General features: G+C 37.1%; 1 protein-coding gene across 5 annotated transcripts in view; it reads left to right on the top strand.

Annotated features, from left to right (window-relative positions):
- SCUBE1 (signal peptide, CUB domain and EGF like domain containing 1) overlaps positions 1-24598 on the top strand; it is a 200665-nt gene that overhangs the window by 109265 nt on the left and 66802 nt on the right. For 4 of the 5 annotated variants that reach the window (XR_015743772.1, XR_015743771.1, XM_026702705.2 and 1 more), the window contains 2 exons: positions 771-860; positions 12153-12269. Coding sequence is in view for 3 of the 5 variants with exons in the window: in XM_026702705.2 (XP_026558490.1) it covers positions 771-860; positions 12153-12269 (207 nt within the window). In the remaining 2 variants the exon portion in view is untranslated. The remainder of the gene's footprint in view (positions 1-770; positions 861-12152; positions 12270-24598) is intronic. The other variant, XM_087934177.1, reaches the window with a different exon arrangement.

Below are 24598 nucleotides of genomic sequence, written 5' to 3'. Positions count from 1 at the left end.
TTTAATTTGCTGTAATGCTGAATTGGAGCTTTTCATATACCAGACATCAGAAATTCCCTGCAAGATGCCATATCACTAACACCACCCTTTGCTATGCTGCATGCGTCAAAAATTATTAGTCTCTTCCTATGACATCTTTTTTTGTAGCAGTGAATGTTTAGTTAGTTGTGTTCCATTAGACAAGCAGGCAACCAGCACTGCCCAATTTGTTTCATTTTTAAGTTTGTGTTTCTTTTATGTTATCTTTTATTTTAAAAAATGCATGCATTTTTTTAAATTTCTTGTGTTTTATTTATTTTTATTTTTTTAAAAACAAAACCAACATGAGCACATTTCCATGCCCACCCATCACCGGATTCTTGTAGCTCTGTTCCATGTTCAAAAACCTGCATTTGTCGACATGTCATACTTACCTTCCTCCCCCCTTCTTTTTTAACAATATGTTTACTTTAAATGTTATAATTATGTTTCTAAATTAACACCCTTCTGGGGCATCCTTTCTTGTGTATGTGTTTTTATTAGTGGGAGATCAGTTCCTTAAGTGTTGGCTGGTGAATGACTTTTGTTTTCACCCTCTTCTAGCACGTCTAGCACTTCTTTCCTCCCTCCAACGCACCTTGGTTTGTGTCTGGGGTTTGAGTCACATTTCTCAACGGGGTTTTCATGTTTTCATGCTTTAGTTGCCCAAAGCCAAGAGACTGTCTTCCACAGTGGAAAACTGGGCTTCTCATTAACCAAGTGCTCCATGTTTGTCCCTTCCTTTGTTTTAGAGAAGGATGAGGCTGCAATTGAGAGCTCTGAGTTCAATGCCACGTCAGTAGCTGATGTGGACAAGCGGGTGAAACGGCGGCTACTTATGGGTAACACTTTTCTTCCACTTCCTTTGATGTGCTCCCAACTTTGTCTTTCTCTGTGGGGATGAGGGGTTCTTCAGTTATTTTTGTACTTAATTTGTTCATCTCTGTGCTGACGTTCCTAACTGGTTAAGAATCTTGAGTTTTCATTGAAAAAAAAACCATTTTTCTGTTTTACATCTACTTTCTCTGTATACGCAATCTATTTATAACCTTATAATGTTAAATGTTGAAAGTATTTGCTGCAAAGGAGAAAACATTGGCCACTAACTTACTTACCTGATGCATATTCACTTTTCACCTATGACTTGTATCATTCTATGACTACAAACCTATTGAATATGTATTTGATACATGATGATGCATGATGACATTAATATATGATGCATATAAACTGCATATTAACATGATTCTTGAGCTTAAGGTTAAAGTAGTGATGTTGTAAAATAATTGATCTTTTATATGAGTCTTTAAAACAATGGTTTTCATTATACTTTGGTCATAGAATAATATATGTTTCCTTGAAGTAATTTTGAAATTATTGGAAAAATCTCCTTGCCTACTGTAGTCAATAAGCTGTCATGTGCTTTTTTCTAATCAAGATGCTATATAAATATAGCCAAATATAGTATCTGCTGTTTTTTTCTACTTTATTTTAAGTATTTAAGCTGGTAAATGCAGAAACAATAATTATTTATTGCTCTTGTGAGATTATTCCTTCCTTTTATATAGCATTTAATTAGAATTGTAGTCATATTTAGTCATATTAGTCATTTTACCTGTGAATGTAGGTTAAAAACAATTATCTAAAGAAGAATGTATTATTCATGTATTATTTCAGATGGATTTCAAATTTCCCATGAACTTGTTCTCTTAACCTGTGCATCTCTACTGTGCAGAAAGTTAAAATTTATTTAGAATACCAACCTTCCATCTAAACAAACAGGGTGGGAATAGTGAGAGTTCCAAGGCAAGTGGAGAAAACAGATTGTAGATAGTTGTATAAACCTCATCCATCATTCAAAAACAATATAGTTGAGATAGTTCAAAACTGAGACATTACTAGCATTATATATGATCCGATAGTTGAAAATCAAGATAGCAACCAGTATCATGATCAGAGCTCCCCCACTCCCCCATTATATACAACTTTCTTGAGTTTTCAGACTGACAGACTTCTCTGAGTTGGTGATGTTTTTCCATCTTTCTTCCTCCAAACCTTGTTTCCAGGGTTTCTATGAAGACATCTGTCTCTCTGTCTGTCTACCTTCCTTTCTACATCTATCTATCTATCTATCTATCTATCTATCTATCTATCTATCTATCTATCTACCTACCTACCTACCTATCTACCTATCTATCTAAACTGCCCATCTCCCTCACAAGGGGCTACAGGTGGTTTACAGATAAGATATCTTTTTCAAAAAGTTTTATTTGCTTTATTTGTATAACATATAAAAATTCAATTTCAGTCCAAGAGTGTGTTGTCTGGGTACAATTGTTTTTAGAAGATCGTAATCAAAGTGTTTACAATAAACAAATAAAAAATCCTTCTAAGCCTCCCGGAATTACTTGAGTGAGTTGGGTGGTCATATCAATTTTCATAACTAAATAAACAAACGAACATAACATGTTGCTTTTTCCTGTGAACAACAGAAGAGTATTTAAAATTTCCTGCTGTGTTTCCACTACACAATATTCTCCTGGCACTATACAGCAAGGTAATGATTATCTAGTTGTAGGATCAGACCTAAAATTTTTTGGATGGAAGACCACTAGGAAATCCAGGCCAGTAGATTAGATTGGGAATTTTTAAAAAATCACCCTGAAGAAGGAAATAACAAACTACTTTTTTTTTTGAAAACAATTTTATTGTTTTTTTTTTAAAAAAAAACAAACAAAACATAAAAACATCAGCTCTCTTCCGTACATATATACAAACAGTGTGTCAGTTGGTTCATCAGTTTTGTGCATTCATTTCGTAGTCTCAATTACGGTTATGTTACATAATAACTCAATCAATCCAAACTTATATGTCTTCATATCATTATTAAAAAATCATTTGACTATAATTTTATTCATTCATACTTTATGAGATAACTATAATTTAAGTAATTTATTCTATAACAAATCATATAATCATACCAAATCTATCCTAAAAAACACTTTATAGATATGATGTCAAATAACAAAAGAAAAAGAAAAAAACAAAGATATTCCTTATTATCTAACATTCTAAATATTCTATTATTGTATTTTATGATCCAACCATTGATAGAAAAGGTCCCAAATTTTATAAAATTGTTTATCTTCTTGCTCTCTAATTTCAAATGTCAATCTACTCATCTCAGCACATTCCAATATTTTCTTAATAATTTCTTCCGGCAATGGAATTTTCTCATTTTTCCAATTTTTAGCAAATACAATCCTAGCCGCAGTTAATACATTTACAATCAGATATTTCAAGTCTTTACTGTATGCATCTGGTAAGATTCCCAATTAAAAAAACTCAGATTTCAAATCTATGTGTTTCTTTGTCATTTTTTCCAACCACATGAGGATTTTAGTGCAGTATTTTCTAGCATCTTCACAAGTCCACCACATATGGTAGTATGAGCCAGGTATCTGATGACATTTCCAGCATTTTTCAGATTTATTTTTGAACATTCTTGCTATCCTTGTCGGGGGAAAATGCCACCTGTAAAACATCTTATACAGATTTTCTTTATAAGCTGTTGACATTGTCATTTTATAATTTTGCGACCATAGTTTTTGCCATTTCTCTAAATCAATCCCATATCCAAAATTCCTCCCCCAAGCAATCATAGTTTCTTTAACTTGTTCTTCCTCTAGCTTAATTCCCAGTAAATAACCATATAGTTTTTTAATCACCTTTTCATCAGTACCTGTCAAAATATTATCTAAATCAGTCTGTTTATCATAAAATCCCTCTGTTTTAGAATCTTCATCATACCTTGAGTGTATTTGCACATATGAAAACCAATTCATCTTTATACCTTGTTCCTCTAGATTTTGTATCGATTAGTAGTTCACCCTTTTCATCTAATAATTCCCCATATCTAAGTGTTTGTTCCTTCTTATAGATTATAGGATAGGAAAATGCTTCAATAGTCAATAACCAAACTGGAATTTTCAGATAACATTGTTTTTTTATCTTCTCCCAGTTTAACCACAAAGACTCCCGTATATAATGTCTTCTAAAGTAACCCTGTGTTTTAGTTCCCTTATACCATAAAAAAGCATGCCAACCCAACAACAAATCATGACCTTCTAGTGTCAACAATCTAGTCTTTCTTAGTGTTATCCATTCCTTAACCCACATCAAATTTGCAGCTTGGTAGTACAACTCCCAATTAGGCAGGCCAAAACCTCCTCTAATTCTAGCATCTTGCAAGAGCTTTAGCTTTATCCTCGCTTTCTTACCTTGCCATATATACTTCAACACAATTTTATTTAAGTCCTCAAAATAGTCTTTTCTGAGCCTAATTGGTATTGTTTGAAACAAAAATAAGATTCTGGGTAAAATATTCATCTTGATTGTTGAAATTCTCCCTATTAATGACAGTTGTAAGTTTTCCCATTTCTTCAAATCTAAGGCTATCTGTTGTTTAAGTTTAATATAATTATTCTCTTTTAATGTACTACATCTTGATGTCAAGTATATCCCCAAATACTTGACCTTGTTCGTAACTCGGATTTTCGACAGGTCTGCCAGTTCTTCTCTTTGTCTTAGTAACATGTTCTTTGACAAGACCTTTGTTTTATCTTTATTTATTTTCAGACCAGCCCCCTCACCATATGTCTCTATCTTTTCCAATAGCTTCGGAGCTGTTTCTAAAGGATCTTCCAAAATAAAGACTAAGTCATCCGCAAAGGCTTGCAATTTGAATTCTTCCTTTTTAATTTTCATTCCTTTTATACTTTTATCTTCTCTAGTATTTCTATTCAACACTTCCAAAGTCAATACAAATATCCAAGGAGATAGGGGACATCCTTGTCTTGTGCCTTTTCTTATATTAATAGAGTCTGTAAGTTCTCCTTCCATCATTACCTTCGCTGTTTGCTCATGATAAATAGCTTCTATTGCTTGGATAAATCTTCTGGCAAAACCCATCTGTTCCAATAGAAGTAACATAAATCTCCAGTTCACATTGTCAAATGCCTTTTGGGTATCTAGGAATATCAAAGCCATTTGTTTTTCAGGATGTGCCTCATAGTATTCCAAAGTATCCAGAATTACTCTCATATTGTCTCTAATTTGTCTCTTTGGCAGAAATCCATTTTGATCTGGATGAATAAAATTATTCAGATATTTTTTTAGTCTTTCTGCTAAAATTGAAGCAAAGATTTTATAGTCTGCATTTAATAAAGAAATCGGTCTATAGTTCTTAATTTGCAGTGGATCAGCCTCTTCTTTTGGAATAAGTGTAATATAAGCCTCTGACCATGTTTTAGGTATCATCTTCTTTGACATAGCTTCATTCATGACTTCTAACAATGGAGGGTCAATGATTCTTGTAATATTTTGTAGAATTCTGCCGGGAGCCCATCTGGACCTGGTGCTTTCCCATTATTTTGTTTAAGTGCTTCACTTAATTCCATCATTGTTATATTACTTTCTAGCATTTCTAGAAAGCATTTCTTTTGTATTATTGGGTGTATCAATTTGTTGTTTAATTTTTATTTCTTTATATTCGTTGTCGTGATTTTTAACTGGGTGAAGAGTAGAACTCTTTTCAGGTCCTCTGAAATATATATTACTCTTTTTTATGTTAACATGGATTTGACATCATACACAGAGGATACAGTAGACATACTGATTTCATCATGAATTATGAATAAGGGTTCTTTCCATTAGGAATCTGAAATTAATGTTAAAGTCCATAGAATGAAATACTTCACAATTTTAAAAAAAGTCTTCTAATTCTTCTGTAGTGTGTGTGTGTGTGTGTGTGTGTTTGTGTGTTTTAATCCATTTAAAGTGTTGAATTACCTGGACCAAAGCACCCATTAACAAAATCTTTATTAGATTTAGTGTAGCAGCCCACTCCAAAAGACTCTGGACAGCTTACAATATAATAATTGTACAATTAAAACAGTTAAAATGTTTTTTAAAAACCATAATAGCTGGTTTTAAATTTAGATGCTGATAAATTAGCTATACTCTTTAGTGAAGGTGTAATAAGAATAAATATTCATTAGAAATGGAACAAAATCTGATGTAGTGGGTTTTGTGTTTTTGTTTACAAAAATATCTTTTTCTCCAACCATCATCTTTTCTTGTCCTTTAACAATGGAAAACTAGACTAGGATGAAAATGTCTACAAGTGGTAGGCCCTAGGCTTTATTTTCCCCATCCCTGCATTTCTGATTTGGGTTTCTTTCACCTGCTATTACCACCTCTGTTAATGGTCCTCGTGCCTCAGAAATGTCATAAAAAGAACTGGAATATATCATTATCATCATCTTTTAATGACCACATAATCCCTTGCAGGCTGGAGTCTGGGCAACTGAATGAAGCTAGCAGAGTATTTTAATGGCCGGATGCCCTTCCTGTCACCAATTTTGAGTTTTGTTCAGCAGATATATTTTCATTCTGCCCAGAGAGAAAAATATCTGCCTCTACCTAGAATCAAACACACAACCTCCTGATTGTGAGGCAAGAGCTCCACCTCTAGGCCACCACGCCACTCCTAACTGGAATATGTCATGGGGAGTTATAATTTTGAAAGCCCTAACTAAGCCCATACTAAATAAAGGTATAATGTTTCTATCTTTAAAGTTGTACAACATAAAACAACACAATCAAAAGGAAAAAGGGAATAATGTAGAATTTCACAATGATTTTTGATATTTCATTACAAGTTAGGTAAGAACTTGTACATAAATACTTTCTCCCCCCTATGGGTTTTCATTGCATAGTCATTTGAAATGTTCAGAGAGACATCTTCCAACTGAGGTTAACCGCTATGTTTTCAGTAGAGGATAAAATAGAAACAAGTAGGTGTTACCTTCACTTGATCAATCTCTGGAAAAAAAGTATACTTCTCTGCAAAAGAAATATCCACAACAGTTAAAATATGGCATATGTTAAAATTGATCATCTTTGTGTTCTGGAGTACCATAAAGCATGGTTGTCTCTAACCTGTTGGCTTGCCTGGGCCATACTGAATGAAGAGGAATTATGTTGGGCCACATATAAAATATATAAAATAGTTAATGTATATAAATATATACATTAACTATGTTTTATATAAATATACATTAACAAATATGTGGTGGCTTAGTGGCTAAGATGCTGAACTTGTCGATCAGAAAGGTCGGCAGTTCGGTAGTTCGAATCTCTAGCGCCGCATAATGGAGTGAGCTTCTGTTACTTATCCCAGTTTCTGCCAATCTAGCAGTTTTAAAGCATGTAAAAATGCAAAGAGAAAAATAGGGACCACTTTGGTGGGAAGGTAACAGCATTCCGTGTGCCATCATGCCCACATGACCACAGAGACATCTTTGGACAGTGCTGGCTCTTCAGCTTTGTAACAGAGATGAGAACCTCCCCCTAGAGCTGGAAATGACTAGCATGTATGTGTGAGGGGAACTTTTATCTTTACCTAGATAAATAACAAATTTATTTTATTTTTTAAATATTTTTATTATGTTATGGATCTGTCTGTGGGATGGATACACCTGCCATAAAGTATTCATTTTATTGAAAACATACTTTGCTGGGGAGCATAATTCCATTATTTTGTTTTTAAAATGTGAATAATATAAAGATTGACAAATAACAATTGGTAATGACATTCAAATTTTAAAGTATTGGAATTATATTTTACACATCAAAGCAACATCATGAATCACTGATATAGGAAACATTCTTCTATTAGTGATTGCTTATAGTTTATTTTTTCTTTCTTTCTTTCTTTCTTTCTTTCTTTCTTTCTTTCTTTCTTTCTTTCTTTCTTTCTTTCTTTCTTCTTCCTTCCTTCCTTCTTCCTTCCTTCCTTCCTTCCTTCCTTCTTTCTTTCTTTCTTTCTTTCTTTCTTTCTTTCTTTCTTTCTTTCTTTCTTTTAATAACTGAATTGGTAGACTAGATTTAAAGTGAGGCTATTGTAGCCAGATGAAATCCTATGGCTATTCCTGCAGCAGGACCGTACCTTAACCATTCCGATGATACTATAAAGTTACTTTACAGTTTTCAAAGTATGCTTTATTTGGCATGTCTCTTTGCAACTGGGTATTAACCCAAAATTGTGAGTTCAAAGAAATTGTTCTATGGGGATCAGGTTACAATAATTCTATATAAGAATAAAGAGCAAGGTGTGTAGTACCTAAATATAATAAATAAACACATAAGAAGATTGAATGTAATACATTGCATTCAAATATAAATACATATTATATTTAACAGATTTAACAGATAATCAGAGTTGGAAGGGATCTTGTAGGTCATCTAGTCCAACCTCCCGCCCAAGCAGGAGACCCTACACCATTTCTGACAAATGGCAGGCCAATCTCTTCTTGAAAGTCTCAAGTGATGGCGCTTCCACAACTTCTGAGGGCAAGTTGTTCCATGGGTTGATTGTCCTCACTGTCAGAAAGTTTCTCCTTATTTCCAGGTTAAATCTCTCCTGGTTCAGTTTCCATCCATTATTCCTTGTCTGGCCTTCAGGGGCTTTAGAAAATAGCTTGACCCCTTCCTCTCTGTGGCAGCCCCTCAAATATTGGAAGACCTCTATCATGTCTCCCCTGGTCCTTCTCTTTACTAGACTAGACAAGCCCAGTTCCTGCAACCGTTCATTGTATGTTTTAGCCTCCAGTCCCCTCATCATCCTGGTTGCTCTTCTCTGTACTTTTTCTAGAGTCTCAACAGCTTTTTTATAATGTGGTGAACAAAACTGGATGCAGTACTCTAGGTGTGGTCTTACTAAGGCTTTATAGAGTGGTATTAGTACTTCCCTTGATCTTAATTGTATCCCTCCCTGTTAATACAATTTACGATTGCATTAGCTTTTTTGGCTGCTGCTGCATACTGCTCCCTCATATTTAGCTGGTCACTATGTATTATACTTGAAGATGCTTGATTTTATGTTTCATAGAATCCAGCAAGGTACTAGAACTAGGAGATATATAGTATTGAATTGAATTCTTTATTGTCATTGAACATATATACACAGTATACATACTACGAAATTTACAATATTGCACTCATGACTGCCATTTAAATTAATTCTCAAAACTGTTAGGTTTTGATGCTAGGATATTTTCTGGTCTGCTGTTATTGACCAAACAGTAATGAAAATAAGTGTAAGAATTGAAATGAAAAAAAAAAAAAAAGCCCAACCACTCTTGCCTTGGATGCTGAAATAAAAGCTATACAATACCTCCATTGTTAGATTGGGAAATCTAAGAGAGCGGGGGAGGGAGGGAGGAAGAGAGTCCCAACCAAAAGAAAGCAATGATAAATCACTTCCATACTATACCTAGATGTACAGTATCTTGTGTAAATCCTCAGGAGCTGAGCTCAACTTAAACAGACTTCATCCTATTTTGCTTAAGCAGGACCTCCTTACCATCTTCTCCCATTAGTAAACCAATTGTTTCCTTGACTTTTTTCTTTTTATTTTCTACGTATTAAAAGAAACTTTTTATTATTATTTCTGACATTTTTATAAGCCTTAGTTCATTCTGAGCCTTAGCTTTCCTGACTTCATCTTTGCAGGTTTTAGCTACTTGCCGGTGTTCTGTCCCCCGTTCCATTTTCACACTTGTCCTTTTTGTCTTTCAGTTTATCAGAGAGTTCCTTGTACAACCATGCTGGTTTTGTCTGGGTTGTCTTATTTCTCTTTCTTAATGGTATTGTGCTAGACTGGGCTTTTATAATTTCATTTTTCAGAGTTTCCCAAGCTTCCGAGTTGTTTTTCCCGTTCAGATTTTCATCCATGGAATCCTTCACAAGTTCTCTGAGTTCATTGAAATCGGTTCTTTAAATGCTAAGACACTAGTTTGTTCTATTGTTTGTGTCTGCATTATGATGAATTCCAATATGATTCTGTTTTCCAAAAGTTCCTGCAACTTCATTGGATAACTTTAGACTAGTCCTTCTCTCTCAGCCTGATGTAACAGACAGGGTAGTTGCCATAGCAATAAAATGAAGGAAGATCTTCATGAAATAAGGAAATAATATTTCAGGACATTAAAAAATATAAAATGAACAAGGATACATACTGATCTGAAATTTCAAGGGATAGGGTCTTTAATAAAAAAAGCAGGGTCTGTATGAAATATTTCTTCCCATAATCTCCATTTTCTCTTTCAAATCAACTATACTGAATCTGTCTTCCCTTAAAATAAATTACTTATTGACTTTGATGACATTCAGTTTAATGTATAATTTGGTCATAACTCTCTAACTGGAACCAAAGCAAATTTTCCAATGAGATTTCCTAAATGTAAGCAAGTAGATAATATAACTCAATAGGAAAAAGGTGATAAATTGAACCTACTTACAGCTTGGAAGTTTGTTTGCACCATCTGTGTGTAAAGCTGCCGCTTTCTCCACTCTGACAACAATACATAATGTATAGCACTGTGGCAGAAATGTGAATTCAGATAGAGAAGACATATTGTATGAGGGCCATAATGTGGAATCCTGGCCATGAACTAACCATGGTACAAACCCATGGTCAAATTAATATAGCTGCTTCTCTGGTCTACAAAGATAAAGGTAATGCAGTTTCCTGTTTTTTGTTTTATGATTTAGCTCACAGAAACTGGATTCCATCCTGTGGGTTTGTTTGTAATAAAGTCACATGCTCTTCCTTCCCTTGCTGAAGTGGTACCTAATAACCATTTCCCATTATTGTAAAAGTTACAAAAAAATGTTTCGGCCTCGTCTTCCCCATGTTTGCCTATCTACCATTTGACATTCTACAAGCCCTGGGAAATTTCAATGACACAGCTTGGAATGGGTTCAGTGACCTCAATCATGCCTTCCCCACCCACTCCAAAACTCCTTTCAATTTGCAAAAAGCTTTAAGTGGACAAAACCCAGATGCCTTTTTTTTCTTGCACTTTAGTAGGAACTCATTGGACTTGTAGATCCCTGTCAAAGTGATGTATGTAGTTCATCTTCTATTAACTCTTTCCATGAGGGAAAAGATTTAAAATGTCAGCTGGAGTCCAGCGCTGTTTCTTTTCTGAGCTCCTTTATTTTGTAAATTCAGCAGTTCATCATCATTGCTTCCAAAATGAGTATTTAAAAAAGTTTTCACTAGTGAGTAGTTAATAAGTACGGGGCATCAAAGACATTACTTGAAAGGAAGTGCCACTGAAACCTCAGGGACTTAACAACATGGGAGGCTTTTGTTTTTTGAAATGATATTCTTCTCCAAAATATATCTTTAAAATCATTAATTAGTTTCATATAAAAACGGTTGATAATAAGTTGTCTTTCATTAGTTCACTGGCGAAAAAATCCATTAATTAATGTGAGGCTCCTTAGTAAGCTGCAATCTTGGCAAAATCCTTTGAGAATCTGCCACACTGAACTTTGTGGAATTTATTTCCAACTCAGATTGGAAATCAGTTCAGATTTGGATTTAATAGGTTTTGGGACTGAAGCTTAAGAAGGTTTAAAACTTTCTGTAATAAATATCTGAGGTACCTTCCAATCTGTGTAGAAGTCTCTCGGAACAAAACCTGATTTTATATGGCTTTTCCTAGAGCAGGGGTGTCAAACTCGATTTCATTGAGGGCCGCATCAGGGCTGTGTTTGACTTCGGAGGGCCAGGGTGGGCGTGGCCAGGGTGGGTGTGGCCAGCTCGACATCACTCATGTTGGGGGCGCCTGTGGCGGCCCGAGCACTTTGTCAGTGGAAACAGTCTCCCAAACTCTGTTTTTGGCCGCAATTGCCTTCTGCAGCCCTCTGCCAGTGAAAACGGAGCTTGGGAGGGCCACATGTGGCCTCCCGAAGGTCCCTTTTTGCCGGCAGAGGCACCATGGGCTGGTCCTTTGCTGTTTCCAGAGTGCTCCCATGGGCCAGATCTAAGCACCCTGTGGACCGGATCTGGCCCCCTGGCCTTGAGTTTAAAATCCCTGTCCTAGAGTGTTTTCTGTCACTTGGCTGGCCTCAGGCAGAAATATAATGGCGTAGGCTTAAGAATAGATTTTTTTATATGTTATGATATATCACATAGGGGACCTCAATGTATTTTTTTTATTTTTGTTCTTTGTCTCCCTCTCTCTTCTCTCTTTTTTTTCTGTCTCTTTATTTCTCAGAAACATGTGCTGTTAATAATGGAGGCTGTGACCGGACTTGCAAGGATACAGCCACAGGCGTTCGCTGCAGTTGCCCAGTTGGATTTACCTTGCAACCCGATGGGAAAACATGCAAAGGTCAGCTTCTGTTTGCTTTGCATTGCATCACTTCCTTTTACCAGCTCCAGTACCGGTGCTTCAATGCACATAATGATAATCAAACTCATGGAGTTTTATATTCCTAAAAATCTTACTGTGTTGTTATAGACTTAGAATAACTTCGTTGTCACTTTGAATGTTGTACACTGATTGGCATACATTAAAACAAAATTTTGTTGCACACAGCCCTCAAAGGGTCACCACCTCCAATGTACACTACATAAACATGACAAAATAAAAAAATAAATATAAAATTATGCATATATCCACATATATTATAGGACATAGAGCGGGGGTGTCAAACTTAATTTCATTGAGGGCCTGCATCAGGGTTGTGTCTGACCTCCGGGTACCGAGGTGGGTGTGGCCAGGGTGGGTGTGGCCAGGTTGATGTCACTCTGTTGGGGATGCCTGTGGCGGCCCAAGCTGGAGAAAACGGGCTCCTGAGCTCAATTTTCAGCTGTCACAACCTCCTGCAACCCCTTACCAGCGAAAATGGAGTCAGGAGGGCCGCATGTGGTCCTCCCGAACTCCATTTTTACTGGCAGAAGCACTGTGGGCCGGTCCTTTTCAGGGCGGCTGCATGGGCCAGATCTATGTACCCTGCGGGCCACATCAGGCTGTTAGGCCTTGAGTTTGACACCTCTGACATAGAGAAACAACACAGTCTAGTTCGGATGTATACATGCACATGGCAAGAAAAACATATCTTGATGAGGTTTAGCTTCGCCAATGTTGCAGTACTTTTGACCTTTTCATCGTGTCTCCTATATGCTCGCAATATCTACCTTGAAGTGCTTCAACATCTCTGCAAGGTCATGGCTGCATCCAGTAAGGGTGCCAATGTTCACTGTGGGCATGCATAGTTGTGATATTTAATGTTTAGGCTAGCTTCTTTAGCCAGTTTCAATCTTGAATGGGTTGTCTATTTATTGTGGCAGTCAGGCAAGGCTGGCGTGCATCACCTCCAGGGGACACCTTGAGGCATTGTTTGATGGACATTGTTTGTGGGGCGGGGTGGGAGGGGCCAGCCAGGGGTGGGATTTGGCCATTCGCCGAACCAGCCATAACGTTAGCAATGGGTCCGCCCAAACCCAGGCGAACCCATAGCAGATCACCTCTGTCTGTATGTTATATATCTGATGTATGAGTTTGTGCTTGTAAATATTTGTTAATTTGTTGTAGTTTTTACAATAACCCTTATTATAATATAATAATAAGGTTGGTCATTTACATCTTCAAGTGTAGATGCACACTGCCACTTAAGTCTCTAAATTACAGCAAAGAAAATTTAAAATAGGGAATGTATTGATCTAATTTGGTCCAGTGCTATCATTATGCTATCCAGTTTTTCATCAGTATAAGTTCTATGCACTTAGCTTCTAATCTTAGGTTCTAATACCTCTTCAAATGGTCATTATAGTTCCATTTATAGTACTTCTATCCATGACATTTAGGTAGCATAAAGTGCTAATTTATGTTGGTTTGAATCATGTCAGAGTCAAAGACTGAATGTTTATCTGGAGAGTAGGTTCACAGGACAGTGAATATTTAATTTTTCTACTTTCTGATTTAAGCTATGGACATACCTTCTTTTTCCACATCTACTATTAGTAAGTAAGCATCTTCAGGATTTTTTAGGTGAGCTCCAAAATGGAGCAAGTGCTTTCATCTATATTTTTAAACTATGGTCATTCTGTATGATTAGATATGAATGCTGATCCTTCACTTCTTTTATGGTGTCTATTCATTTCAGCAGAGGAACAAAAAAAGGTTGCATACCATCAACATCATGTTCTATATTATGGAATGGATATACATTGGTGTAAATATGTGTAGGATAATATGTGCTTTATCCAAATGGGTGGTGGTAAAGGAGAATGAACTGTGCCATTCTGTATAGGGAAGCAATTTTGGGATGAAAACAGTATTGCCTACCATTCCTGGAAATACTGCATATGCATATTTCAAAAGAGTCTAAAATTACTTAATGGTTCGAAATGAGAGGATTTTCCAGTTCCATTACTACCATTATTTGGATATAATAAAATATAATTAATGTAATTGTGAAATCCATTATTTACTTATTTTATTTCGATACCATCTTTGAACCAAATTAATTTGTAAGTGGAAGATGAAATATGGACATTAATTTCAGATTGATGAAAAGTTTCAAAAACAGATGTAAACGCATAAAAAAACAACAGGATTGCCTCTATGTGCCCGTTACCTTAAATGTCTTGAAGAACTGAAGGAAATTGAATATATTTACCAAACTTATAGGATAAATCCATAATAATAATATCTCACATTCAGTCTAACATCGGACAAAGGAAACTATAATTCTTTTAGTTATAAGATTAATTTAATTTAATAAGACTCCAAAAAAACAAAACAAAAAACCCAGGGAGGCAATCCCCATCAAACAGGTTTCTTCTCATAGCAGACTAAATTGACATTTTGTGGTTGGGCTGTGGGGGCAGTTTTTCCCTGTATTGTATTTTTCCATTCAGGTGCTCACTTTGATACACTTTTTCAAAATATACTCTATATGAACTTATAAGGATTAGGGAGTTTATATGAAAGTAGTGGTATTATATCCAAATAAATAGTGCACACAGCATTATCTAGAATTAATTTTTCATTTATCAACTGTCTCCAATAAGAAATATTTTGTGCAGGTTGTAGTATTTTAATCATTTTGCTTCAGGTCTTTAATGTTTAAAAGTGTGAATAAAATACATCTGCCCCTCCCTTTCCTTTAAATAATGGATGAGATTTTCTGTTTTTCCCTTTAGAGTTATCACTGGAATTGTATTCTGCTTCAATTATGCTGGATATCCCAGGATAACCAGGTGGCCTTCTCATTTCAGTGGAGGATGAAAACTTATCCAAATTGGAAATCTTTTCAGGCCTAAAAACAAGAAGCAAGATTGGCAGAATAGCAAACAGTTGTTGTTGTTTTTTAATTTGTCTCAGACTTCAATCTAAGTGAACTGCAGAAGCCAAATAGATTACAGAATATGCTTTGCAAAATGTCAGGTAAAGCTACTGGGAAATGAAAATTTCCTCACTCCTCCAACACGGGAATTTAAAATGGATCCAAATCAACAACAATACCTTTATATTCTACGTTTTATTCTCAGGCTCATGGAGCTGTATAGAGCCTTCCCACCTAATATTGTTGGCTGTGTGTTGATCTTGAAATTGATATTTATATTAATATCCACTTTGAGGATCCAGGAGTGATGGAACCTCAGAAGTAAGAGATGGGTCTAATTCGAATGTTTTAGATTTGTGTTCAGAATTCAAATTGTTATCTATGTTATAGAACAGAATACAGAATAACAAAGTTGAAAGGGAGCTTGAAGGTATTCTAGTCCAGGGGTCACCAACCTTTCAGATCTCAGGGACCACTAAATTCATTTTAAATCCCACAGACCACTAATATGATCTCCCTAATGACTGCCTGGGTGAGCGTGGCTAGGTGGTCATGTGACTGGGTGGATGTCACCAACTCAGTGTCACTCATGCCGAGGGGCACCTTGCCAGCCTCTACTCGCCCCCCACCTCCCAGCCTCTCCTCGCCTGCCCACCTGGGCTCCTTAGGGCCCCAACAGGAAGCCGTGTTGGAGCTAAGCAGCCACCATGAAAAAGAATTGGCAAAGCAGTTCAAATTGGATCTGACCGAGAAGGAGGCTCAGCAGAAGCACGTCACTGAGGACTACAGTCATAGGCTTCCCAAGCAGAGGGAAGACCTGCGGTGGTGCAAGTCCAGGTACTGGTGCTTGGTGGCTCACTAGGTTGAGATGGTCAGCCAGTTCCAGGCCATGATGCAGTCCCACTGGAACAAGGCCTTCTGGCTCTTCACCACCAGCAGCGCTTTCCTCCAGCCTTCGCCCAAAGCCCCGGACCAGGAGGCGGAAGCAGACCCCACTTCAGAAGTTCTGCCCCCCTCTGACCTGCACAAAAAGACCCCGAGGAGCGAGACTTGCTGCAGCAACACAAATGTTCATTACACCTATCCAGTCCAGGGGGCATAGTTTGAGGACACCTGATTTAGTGCAATATAAAAAAGGCAAATAATTTTTCTGCGGACCACCAAAATTTTTTCGCAGGCCACCAGTGATCCACAGACCACTAGTTGGTGACTGCTGTAATCTAGTCCAACTCTCTGTGTAGGCAGGAAACCCTATACCATTTCAGACAAATGGTTGTTTAATTTCTTCTTTAAAACTTCCAGTATTCTTTTTGTGTTAATGGTATTATAAAAGAATACCCTATCCTTGCTGCTTTCTCCTATACCAGGAGCATGCAGGGTCTGCCTCTTCCTAGTCTTTGTCTTCCCTGTGGCCCATGTATAGAAGTCCCATGTATCTTATGAACACTTGATCTAAAGCAACAGCTTGGCATTGATTTCACTGAGCTTTAGATTTGCCTAAGGGTGTGTAGTATCATTTTTCAATACAGTATAAGGCTAATCACAAACAGCCAACATGCAAGAATGGACTTTTATCTCTATTTTACTTTTAGCTGAAGTGGGTTAATCATTCCTATGCGTCTGTAATGGTCACAAACTCACTGATAACAGGGATCCATTAACATAACGTTCACCAATGGTAAACACTGGTATATATTTTGCTTGTAGTACCTACAGATATTCATCGCTTGTAGTACCTACAGATATTGTACCTTGAAGACATGGTCTTGTTTTGTATTGATGCTGAAGCAAGATAAATTCATGATCCTGCATATTCTTGAAAAGAGGAGAATAGTAGCATATTGTTGAAAAGAGGAGGACAAAGTGAGAATAGGAGCAAGAAAGGATTCAGAATCAATGGATGTATCCAGTACTTATCATTCTTCCAACTTCTCTAATCATCTGGACTTCTAGCTCAAGAGCCATGATCTACATATTCTTGACTTCTATGTAATTTTTATGCTAGGTGCTGAATCCATTCTGTGCTTAGCATGAACTACGTTGAACACAACTTATATAGTTATCAGAGCAGGATATTTGTTTAAGAGGATATAAGAATGGAAAAGAATGGAGCTCAGAGTGAGTTGACATTAGAACATAAGTAGCTTCCTATATCTTTCATAAAAATTTGAACTAGGAAAAGAAGAAAGCATTTCAAATCCTTTTGCTCCCTGATTGTCGTGCCTCAGGAACCAAGAAAGATATGTGAAATTACTTCTGAGCAATGTCTTTTATTGTTCCTTACCTCTAGGCAGAAATTTTGCCAAACTATTTGTATCACCATAGATCAAGGGTCTTCAAACTTGGCAAGTTTAAGACTTGTAGAATTCCTGAGCTAACATGACTGGAGGAGGAATTCTGGGAGTTGAAGTCCAAAAGTCTTAAAGCTGTCAACTTTGAAGGCCCCTGATCGATCTATCTCTCTCTCTCTCTCTCTCTCTCTATCTATCTATCTATCTATCTATCTATCTATCTATCTATATCAAGGGTCTTCAAACTTGGCAAATTTAAGACTTGTGGACTTCAACTCCCAGAATTCTGAGCTAACATGACTGGAGGAGGAATTCTGGGAGTTGAAGTCCAAAAGTCTGAAAGATGTCAAGTTTGAAGACCCCTGCCATAGATATATTCTGAAAATTGCTATGGAGAGTCCTTTTAATTCTCCTTCTCCTGATCAAACTATCTAAGCTATCATTGCCTCTTCGCCCTCTGAAATGCAAGCCCTTCCTCCTGGGAATCCAGACTACATTCATCCACACAAATATTTTAGGGTTATATCTTTATTGAGATAAGCAACATGTCTGTAACTCATTTCTTTTTATTCTTAGCTGCTAAGATCACATTTCAATCCTTTATTTATTTATTTTTTGCTTTTCTAATGAATCTCAATAATCTCAACAGATTATTTTCAAACCTTTTATTATAAAAGGTTTAAGCAAACCTATGGTTGTTAAGCAAATCCAGCATATCTTTTTTTGTCACAAATCATGGTCACATAACCACAGGACATGCATCCGGTCATATATGCAAACCTTAGTGAACTTGATGTAACTAGTTTTTTTGAAGTCCAGCATAGTTTTTCGAATAGTTTTTAAGCTTTTTTGAAATATACCATAACTTTGAAGGGTTGTTAAGTGACCGGTCATTAAATAAAGACTACCTGTAATATATATTTATGTTTAATACTTTAATAAGAACAATTGCAAATTTGAAACAAAAAAAAATATTGATAGTATATATACTTATTTCAACATCTCAGCGAATTTTCTGCAACTTCTCTCAAAGGATACATTTTACTATATTGGAACTCTTCTTAATTTTCTTGTGTATTATTTAACCAGGGAGGGATGGAGAGATTGCTTAACTGGATGCTCTTTTAAGCAAACAGTTCTTGTTCTTTCTGTCTCATTGTCATGGTCACCCAGCTCCATAATACACTGCCTACTTACCATTTTGCTTTCAGATACAACAACAGCAGCAACAAATGCCACTTGTATTTTCAAATTCTTGAATGCATTGACTCTGTGTGCATGTGTTGAGAGAAAGAGCTGGGACTGAAGAAAAGGTAGGTACAGAGACTCAACTTTACAAGGTAGTTGTAAAGATGATTCTATGTCCTTATATATAACAGCAAAGGGATGAAAGAATGTAGAAAAATAAAATTTGGAAAAGAGAAGGTCAGTAGGAGGGTCCCGAAGGTGCTTTTTTCAAGAGGAAACTGGATTTTTTAGTTTTTCTTTGAAGACATTTCTCTTCTCATCCAAGAAGCTTCTTCACTCTGACTGGACGGTGGGGAATGGAAGGATTTATATTCCTTGTAGACAGACGGACATTTGCATTCTTTTAGAGAGTTGTTAAGGTCACCTGGAGATTTATCAGTGTCATCAGAGTCACTTGAGTGCTGCAAATTGATGTGGAACCTTCTTGGAACTGTTGACAGGACTATGTGGTAGATTGGAGATAGATTAAAAACAACAACACAGTCCTTTCGACAGTTTCAAGAAGGCTCATCTGCAGCACCCAGGTGATCCAGATTTTGAAATCCACCATAACTTTGACACAGATAAACCTCCAGGTGACCTTAACCACTCGCTAAAAGAATGCAAATGTCCAGCTGTCTGCAAGGAGTATAAATCTTTCCATTTCCCACCATCCAGTCAGAACGGAAGAAGCTTCTTGAATGAGAAGTGAAGCATCTTCAAAGAAAAACTAGAAAGTCCAGTTACCTCTTGAAAAAAGCACCTTTGGGACAGCCATGACCTGGATGATTGAGAATCCCCATAGACATTCAATAGAAGGAGTGGGGGAACAGTTTGAAAAAAGAGATGTCAAAAAATTCACTTCAGATTAAAAAAAAAAATCCACATATTAAGAATGGTTATGAAAGGAGACAGAGAAGATCAAGGAAGAGAAATAATCAGCTAAAGTGGGAGCCTGGATGTAATTGTTATGACAACTTGCCTCCCTTGCACAAGACAATTGTGCTTACTTCTAGTGTTTTGGGGCAGGGAAGGCAACACAAAGGAAACTGAATTTATTCCCTGCCTTCACTTGTCCCATTTTGCTCTTTTATTTTGGTTTGCAAAATAAAGTCATAAAACTTTCTCATCCGAACACGGTTGCTGTCCACGGTTGGTATGTTGTTTTCATACCATCCTGCAGAAATGCAGACCATAGGAGCGGCTTTCCCATAATGCTGCTGTGTGAAAGAGTGAAAGAGACCGGGAGATACAATTGTGTGTCTCTTCCCACCCCCTGCCCCCATTGGCGTTACCGTGGAACAGAAGTATTTGAGTAAGAAAAGCCACCTCCCCCAAAATTCATCTGTGGTAGAAAAGAGGAGACCTCGGATCCTTGTTCTGTAGGTTGTTTATTGTGCTTTTGTTTGTTTTTCTGGTGATCATGAAAAATAAATTAACTATGGCGAACATGCCAAGAAAATAATTGGGTGTGATCCCCAACTAAAAAAGTCTTTTTACTTTACTGTTTACCATCGTGGGCTTAGATAGCATCAGACAACTAAAACAATACTAAAGTTGAGGCTCAGCATTTATACCGTTTGCTCTGTTATACTGCTTGACAGTATATGAATGAGTCGTATTAAATAGCACCTTACACTAAATATAAATTGTTAAGTTTTTTTTCTCAAATCTTAAGGGAAAACATTTTATTTTCAAATGCATGGATTAAACTGTTGCCTATATATATGGGGGCCTGTGGCAGTGGTGGGATTCAAATTTTTTTACTACCGGTTCTGTGGGTGTGGCTTGGTGGGCATGTCAAGGGAAGGATACTGTAAAATCCCCATTCCCTCCCCACTCCTGGGGAAAGGTTACATAAAAATCCATTCCCTCCCCACCCCACTAACCAGCTTTCCAGCTCTGTTCTCCTGTGCAGGGCAACAAAAGAAGACCCAGCCAATCAGCTGGGACTCGGGAGGCAAAGACTAGATGGGGGCGGGGCCAGTCAGAGATGGGATTTGCCGGTTCTCCAAACTATTCAAAATTTTCACTACCGGTTTTCCAGAACTGGTCAGAACCACCTGAATACCACCTCTGGCCTTTGGGCATATTTCTTCCCCCCCCCCCCCTTATAAATCTATCTGTATATATATATTTTTTTAAAGAGATCATATACATTTGTCTTGTAAGAAGATTTATTTCTTGGCAGCATTGAAGACCCTTTAAAAATTGATTAAATGGTGATTAGTGTTAAAAAGGGATATGGGTCAGAGGAAAATGGTGACATCTACATCTGTATGTGACAACTAGCTTGCATTTGAAAGCTTGTTTCTTCGAGGAACTGCAAAGAAGATGACTAGGAAACAAGACACTATGTTGTTACCTGTCTCAGCCCTTCTATACTCAACCCAACAGCATTTATATTCAGCTCAGTTATTTTACAGGAATCAGGTTTTCAAAACTCCAGACTTATTTCTCCAAAATGTACACAGCTTATTTACAAGATCAAATTTGGGACCAGAGGTTTATTTTTCTGAGCTTTGTATTTTTAAAAAAGAATGAAAGAAACAGCCCACTTTGTAACCTGAGACTACACCTTTTGGGAAGTTTGGACTGATTGATTGATTTTTAAATTTATACCTAGCCTTTCTTCTTTGAAGTTCATGTCTGCTTATTTGGATTCCTCGGGGGGGAGTGGGGGGAACACTCAGTCGAGTTAATTGGTCTGAAGAGAGGGAATGTCCCAAAGTCATCCAATGAGTTCCACTGGATCACTTCCATGAAACTTCCATAGCTTCCTGAGGGGACTGAGGTAGCTTATATCTAGTTCTCCACGAGTTCATAGACTTAATACCATGGTATAGCAAGACAGTACATCGATTTCTAGTCAACAGAAGGATGCTTTCTACTTGATTCACTTCAGGCTCCTTCTCAAGTCACTCTTCTGGTTCTGTCTTTGTGGATAGAAAGTGATGCTCTGTTTCCCATCATCACTCAGAGGCAGGCCACTGTTTGTCTCACTTCCTGCCTTGAATCTAGAACATAGAATAACAGAGTTGGAAGCGACCTTGGAGGTCTTCAGAGATGGTATTCAGCAGATTCTGACCAGTTCTGGAGAACCAGTAGTGGAAATTTTGAGTAGTTCGGAGAACTGGCAAATCCCACCTCTGACTGGCCCTGCCCCCATCTATTCTCTGCCTCCCATTGAGTCCCAGCTGATCGGCTAGGTCTTCTTTGGTTGCCCTGAACGCGAGAATGGAACTGGAAAGAAGGTTAGTGGGGTGGGGAGGGAATGGGATTTTCCAGTAATGTCCCCCCAGGAATGGGGAAGGAATGGAGATTTTACAGTATCCTTCCCCTGCCAGCCCACCAAGCCACACCCACCAAGCCATTCTACGCCCACCAAGCCAAGCCCACAGAACCGGTATTTAAAAAAAATTAATCCTACCATTGTGGCACAGTCAAAGATACAACTGTGTAAAAAGAAAGAAGACAAAAGACTACACTTAAAGAGTTTGGAAGGAATTGGCAGACATGATCTCAGAACCATAGGAATATATTTCAATTTCACAATCTATTAAAAAGAAAAAGGTTGAGGCCAATGGAAAAAAAATCTTAGTAACAAATTATGCCTACCCCTTCACCCACTATTCCATTTTTAGACCATGCTGTTTTGTTTGTTTGATTGGTTGGTTCTATGTTCTGTATCACTCCATCTGTGATCTATTTACATGTGAAGAATTTATATGATAAATCTTGGCTTAGTACCATTTTTTCACTCTTAAGTTCACTCGTGGTTTTTCTCTCTTTCCCAAAACCTTTGGGGATTTTTAACGTGTTATTTTACAGATACTAAGTAGAATACAGAGTGGTAAATAAGGAAGACAATTCCTTAATTCAGCTTTCAGGGACTGAGGGAGCTAAATGGTGGTGTACATTATGCCTAATGTCTCAGTTGCAGGAGAGTTACCATGTACATCATCATTTTGACTTAAGTTTTGTTTGCTGTCCATTCCTATGACCTAAACCCAGTGGTGAGCTTCTACCGGTTTCACAATGGTTTCGGTGAGCATGCTCTTCATCCGTGTGAACCCTAAGCAGCCAACCCCTTGCCTAAATCTCTGGAGAAAAACTTGTTTAGCAAATGGAATTGAGATTCCATTAAGAACCATTTTCTTTCTCTCTGTGTCTCTTTTTTATGCAATGCAGCCATTAAGTATACTTTGAAATGTAGTTTAGAGAAAATGAGGTTCTTAGATAATTAAGTAATTATTAGGTTCTTAGGTAATTACCAGCAAGAAGTCCTTCCCTTCCCTTCCACTTTAAATCACAGTTTCAGTTATTCCCATTATAAAATCAAAATGTCTTCAATAAGAATTCTGGTAGTGCATTAGTAAGTTAACAGTGAAAGTTATAAATATATTGTACTTTCATTTGAACCCCAGACCGAAGACAACATATACTACATTAAGCTTTTGATGAAAATAAATAGTTCTGGAAATCTATTAAGAAATGAAATTTGTTTTACAATTCATTAGCAAGCACACATTTAAGAAATTGTATCAGTTACAGTACAGTAGTCACTGTACATTTCTACTTGTCTGTGTTCAGCCATTCTACATCTTAAAATAGGGAGATTTTTATACCATCCTGTTTGAGACTTTTGAAGCAACAGAATATAACCTGAAACTTAAAATGGAGACCTTTAGATTAGAATCTGTGGTTTTGTTGTTATTCTGCTCTTTCCTGTAACATTTGTAATGCTTACAAACTGAACATAAACTTGTATATTATTTCAGCATAAGGCATGAACTACCCAATAGCATTTTTTTCAAAGCTCAAGTATTAATAAAATGCAATGATTCACCAAGTAAGTTTCATATCTTGTCTTTTAAACATTTGATTCATACATTCACTCCTTATTCGATCCTGGAAGATTTCTGAACAGGTAGCAAGCTGACATAACCTGGACATTAGGAATCATAGAAGATATGAAGTGGGGAGTCTGATGAGCTGTTTCTTTTCAGGTGGGGAGAGCCAGTAGAACTCCTTAGCATCAGAGTATGTTAATAATAATTTACAAAATACTAATGTTCTGATGGTCATTTCAAAAAATCCTTTCTTAGTGGTCTTCCGGTTTGAATCTCTTTGGCGACAGACCGAAATCCATGATCATGCGCGGTTTCGATCTGTGCTCGCCACCAGAGTGCCCCAAGCCGGCTGGTTTCGGGGCTAAGCCACCCCGTAGAGGTGGTGAAGAAGGGGGAGACTGCCAGCAGGGTCAAGGAGAGCCACATCTCTCCTCCCCAGCTGGCCATTATTCCCTTTCCCGAAGGCGGTTGCAACAGTGGTCAGAAATGGCCACCTCAAAGAAGAACTGAACTGGAAAAGAATGTGCAGGACGAAGATAAGAAGAGAAAGTTTTGGTCGACCGGGTTAAACCGAAAAAGCAGCAACGTAAGGTACCCTGGAATTTAACTTAAATAACATTGTTCCCAAAGAAGATTTTGAAGCTGCGAAGGAGAGAGAGAAGGGAAAGGATTAGGGTTTTTTTTTCTTCCCTTCCTTATACTGACAGCCAAGAGACTTAAGCAAGAAATTGAAAAAAAATCCACTTTGACATTAATAGGCATCTAAGCTGAAAATAAAAGTCAAAGGGATAATAAAGATTTCTGGATATTTAAAAGTTTTTAAAAGTAGGAAAGGAGAGAAAAAAAGAATAAAAGGGCAGGATCTGGAAAAATGGAGGAGACTGCCTGGAACTAAGGAATGGAACTGTAACTAAAAGGAAATTACAGTGAAATTTTAACAAGATTCCTCACAGGTACATTTTAACTGAAACTTGGCAACAAAATAATAGAACCCCA

The sequence above is a fragment of the Pseudonaja textilis genome, chromosome 5, assembly GCF_049901715.1.
Source record: "Pseudonaja textilis isolate UNSWEBS1 chromosome 5, rPseTex1.2, whole genome shotgun sequence".
Lineage (NCBI taxonomy): Eukaryota > Metazoa > Chordata > Lepidosauria > Squamata > Elapidae > Pseudonaja > Pseudonaja textilis.
Note: the sequence above shows the minus strand (reverse complement) of the source record. Positions and strands in the feature narration are given on the sequence as shown.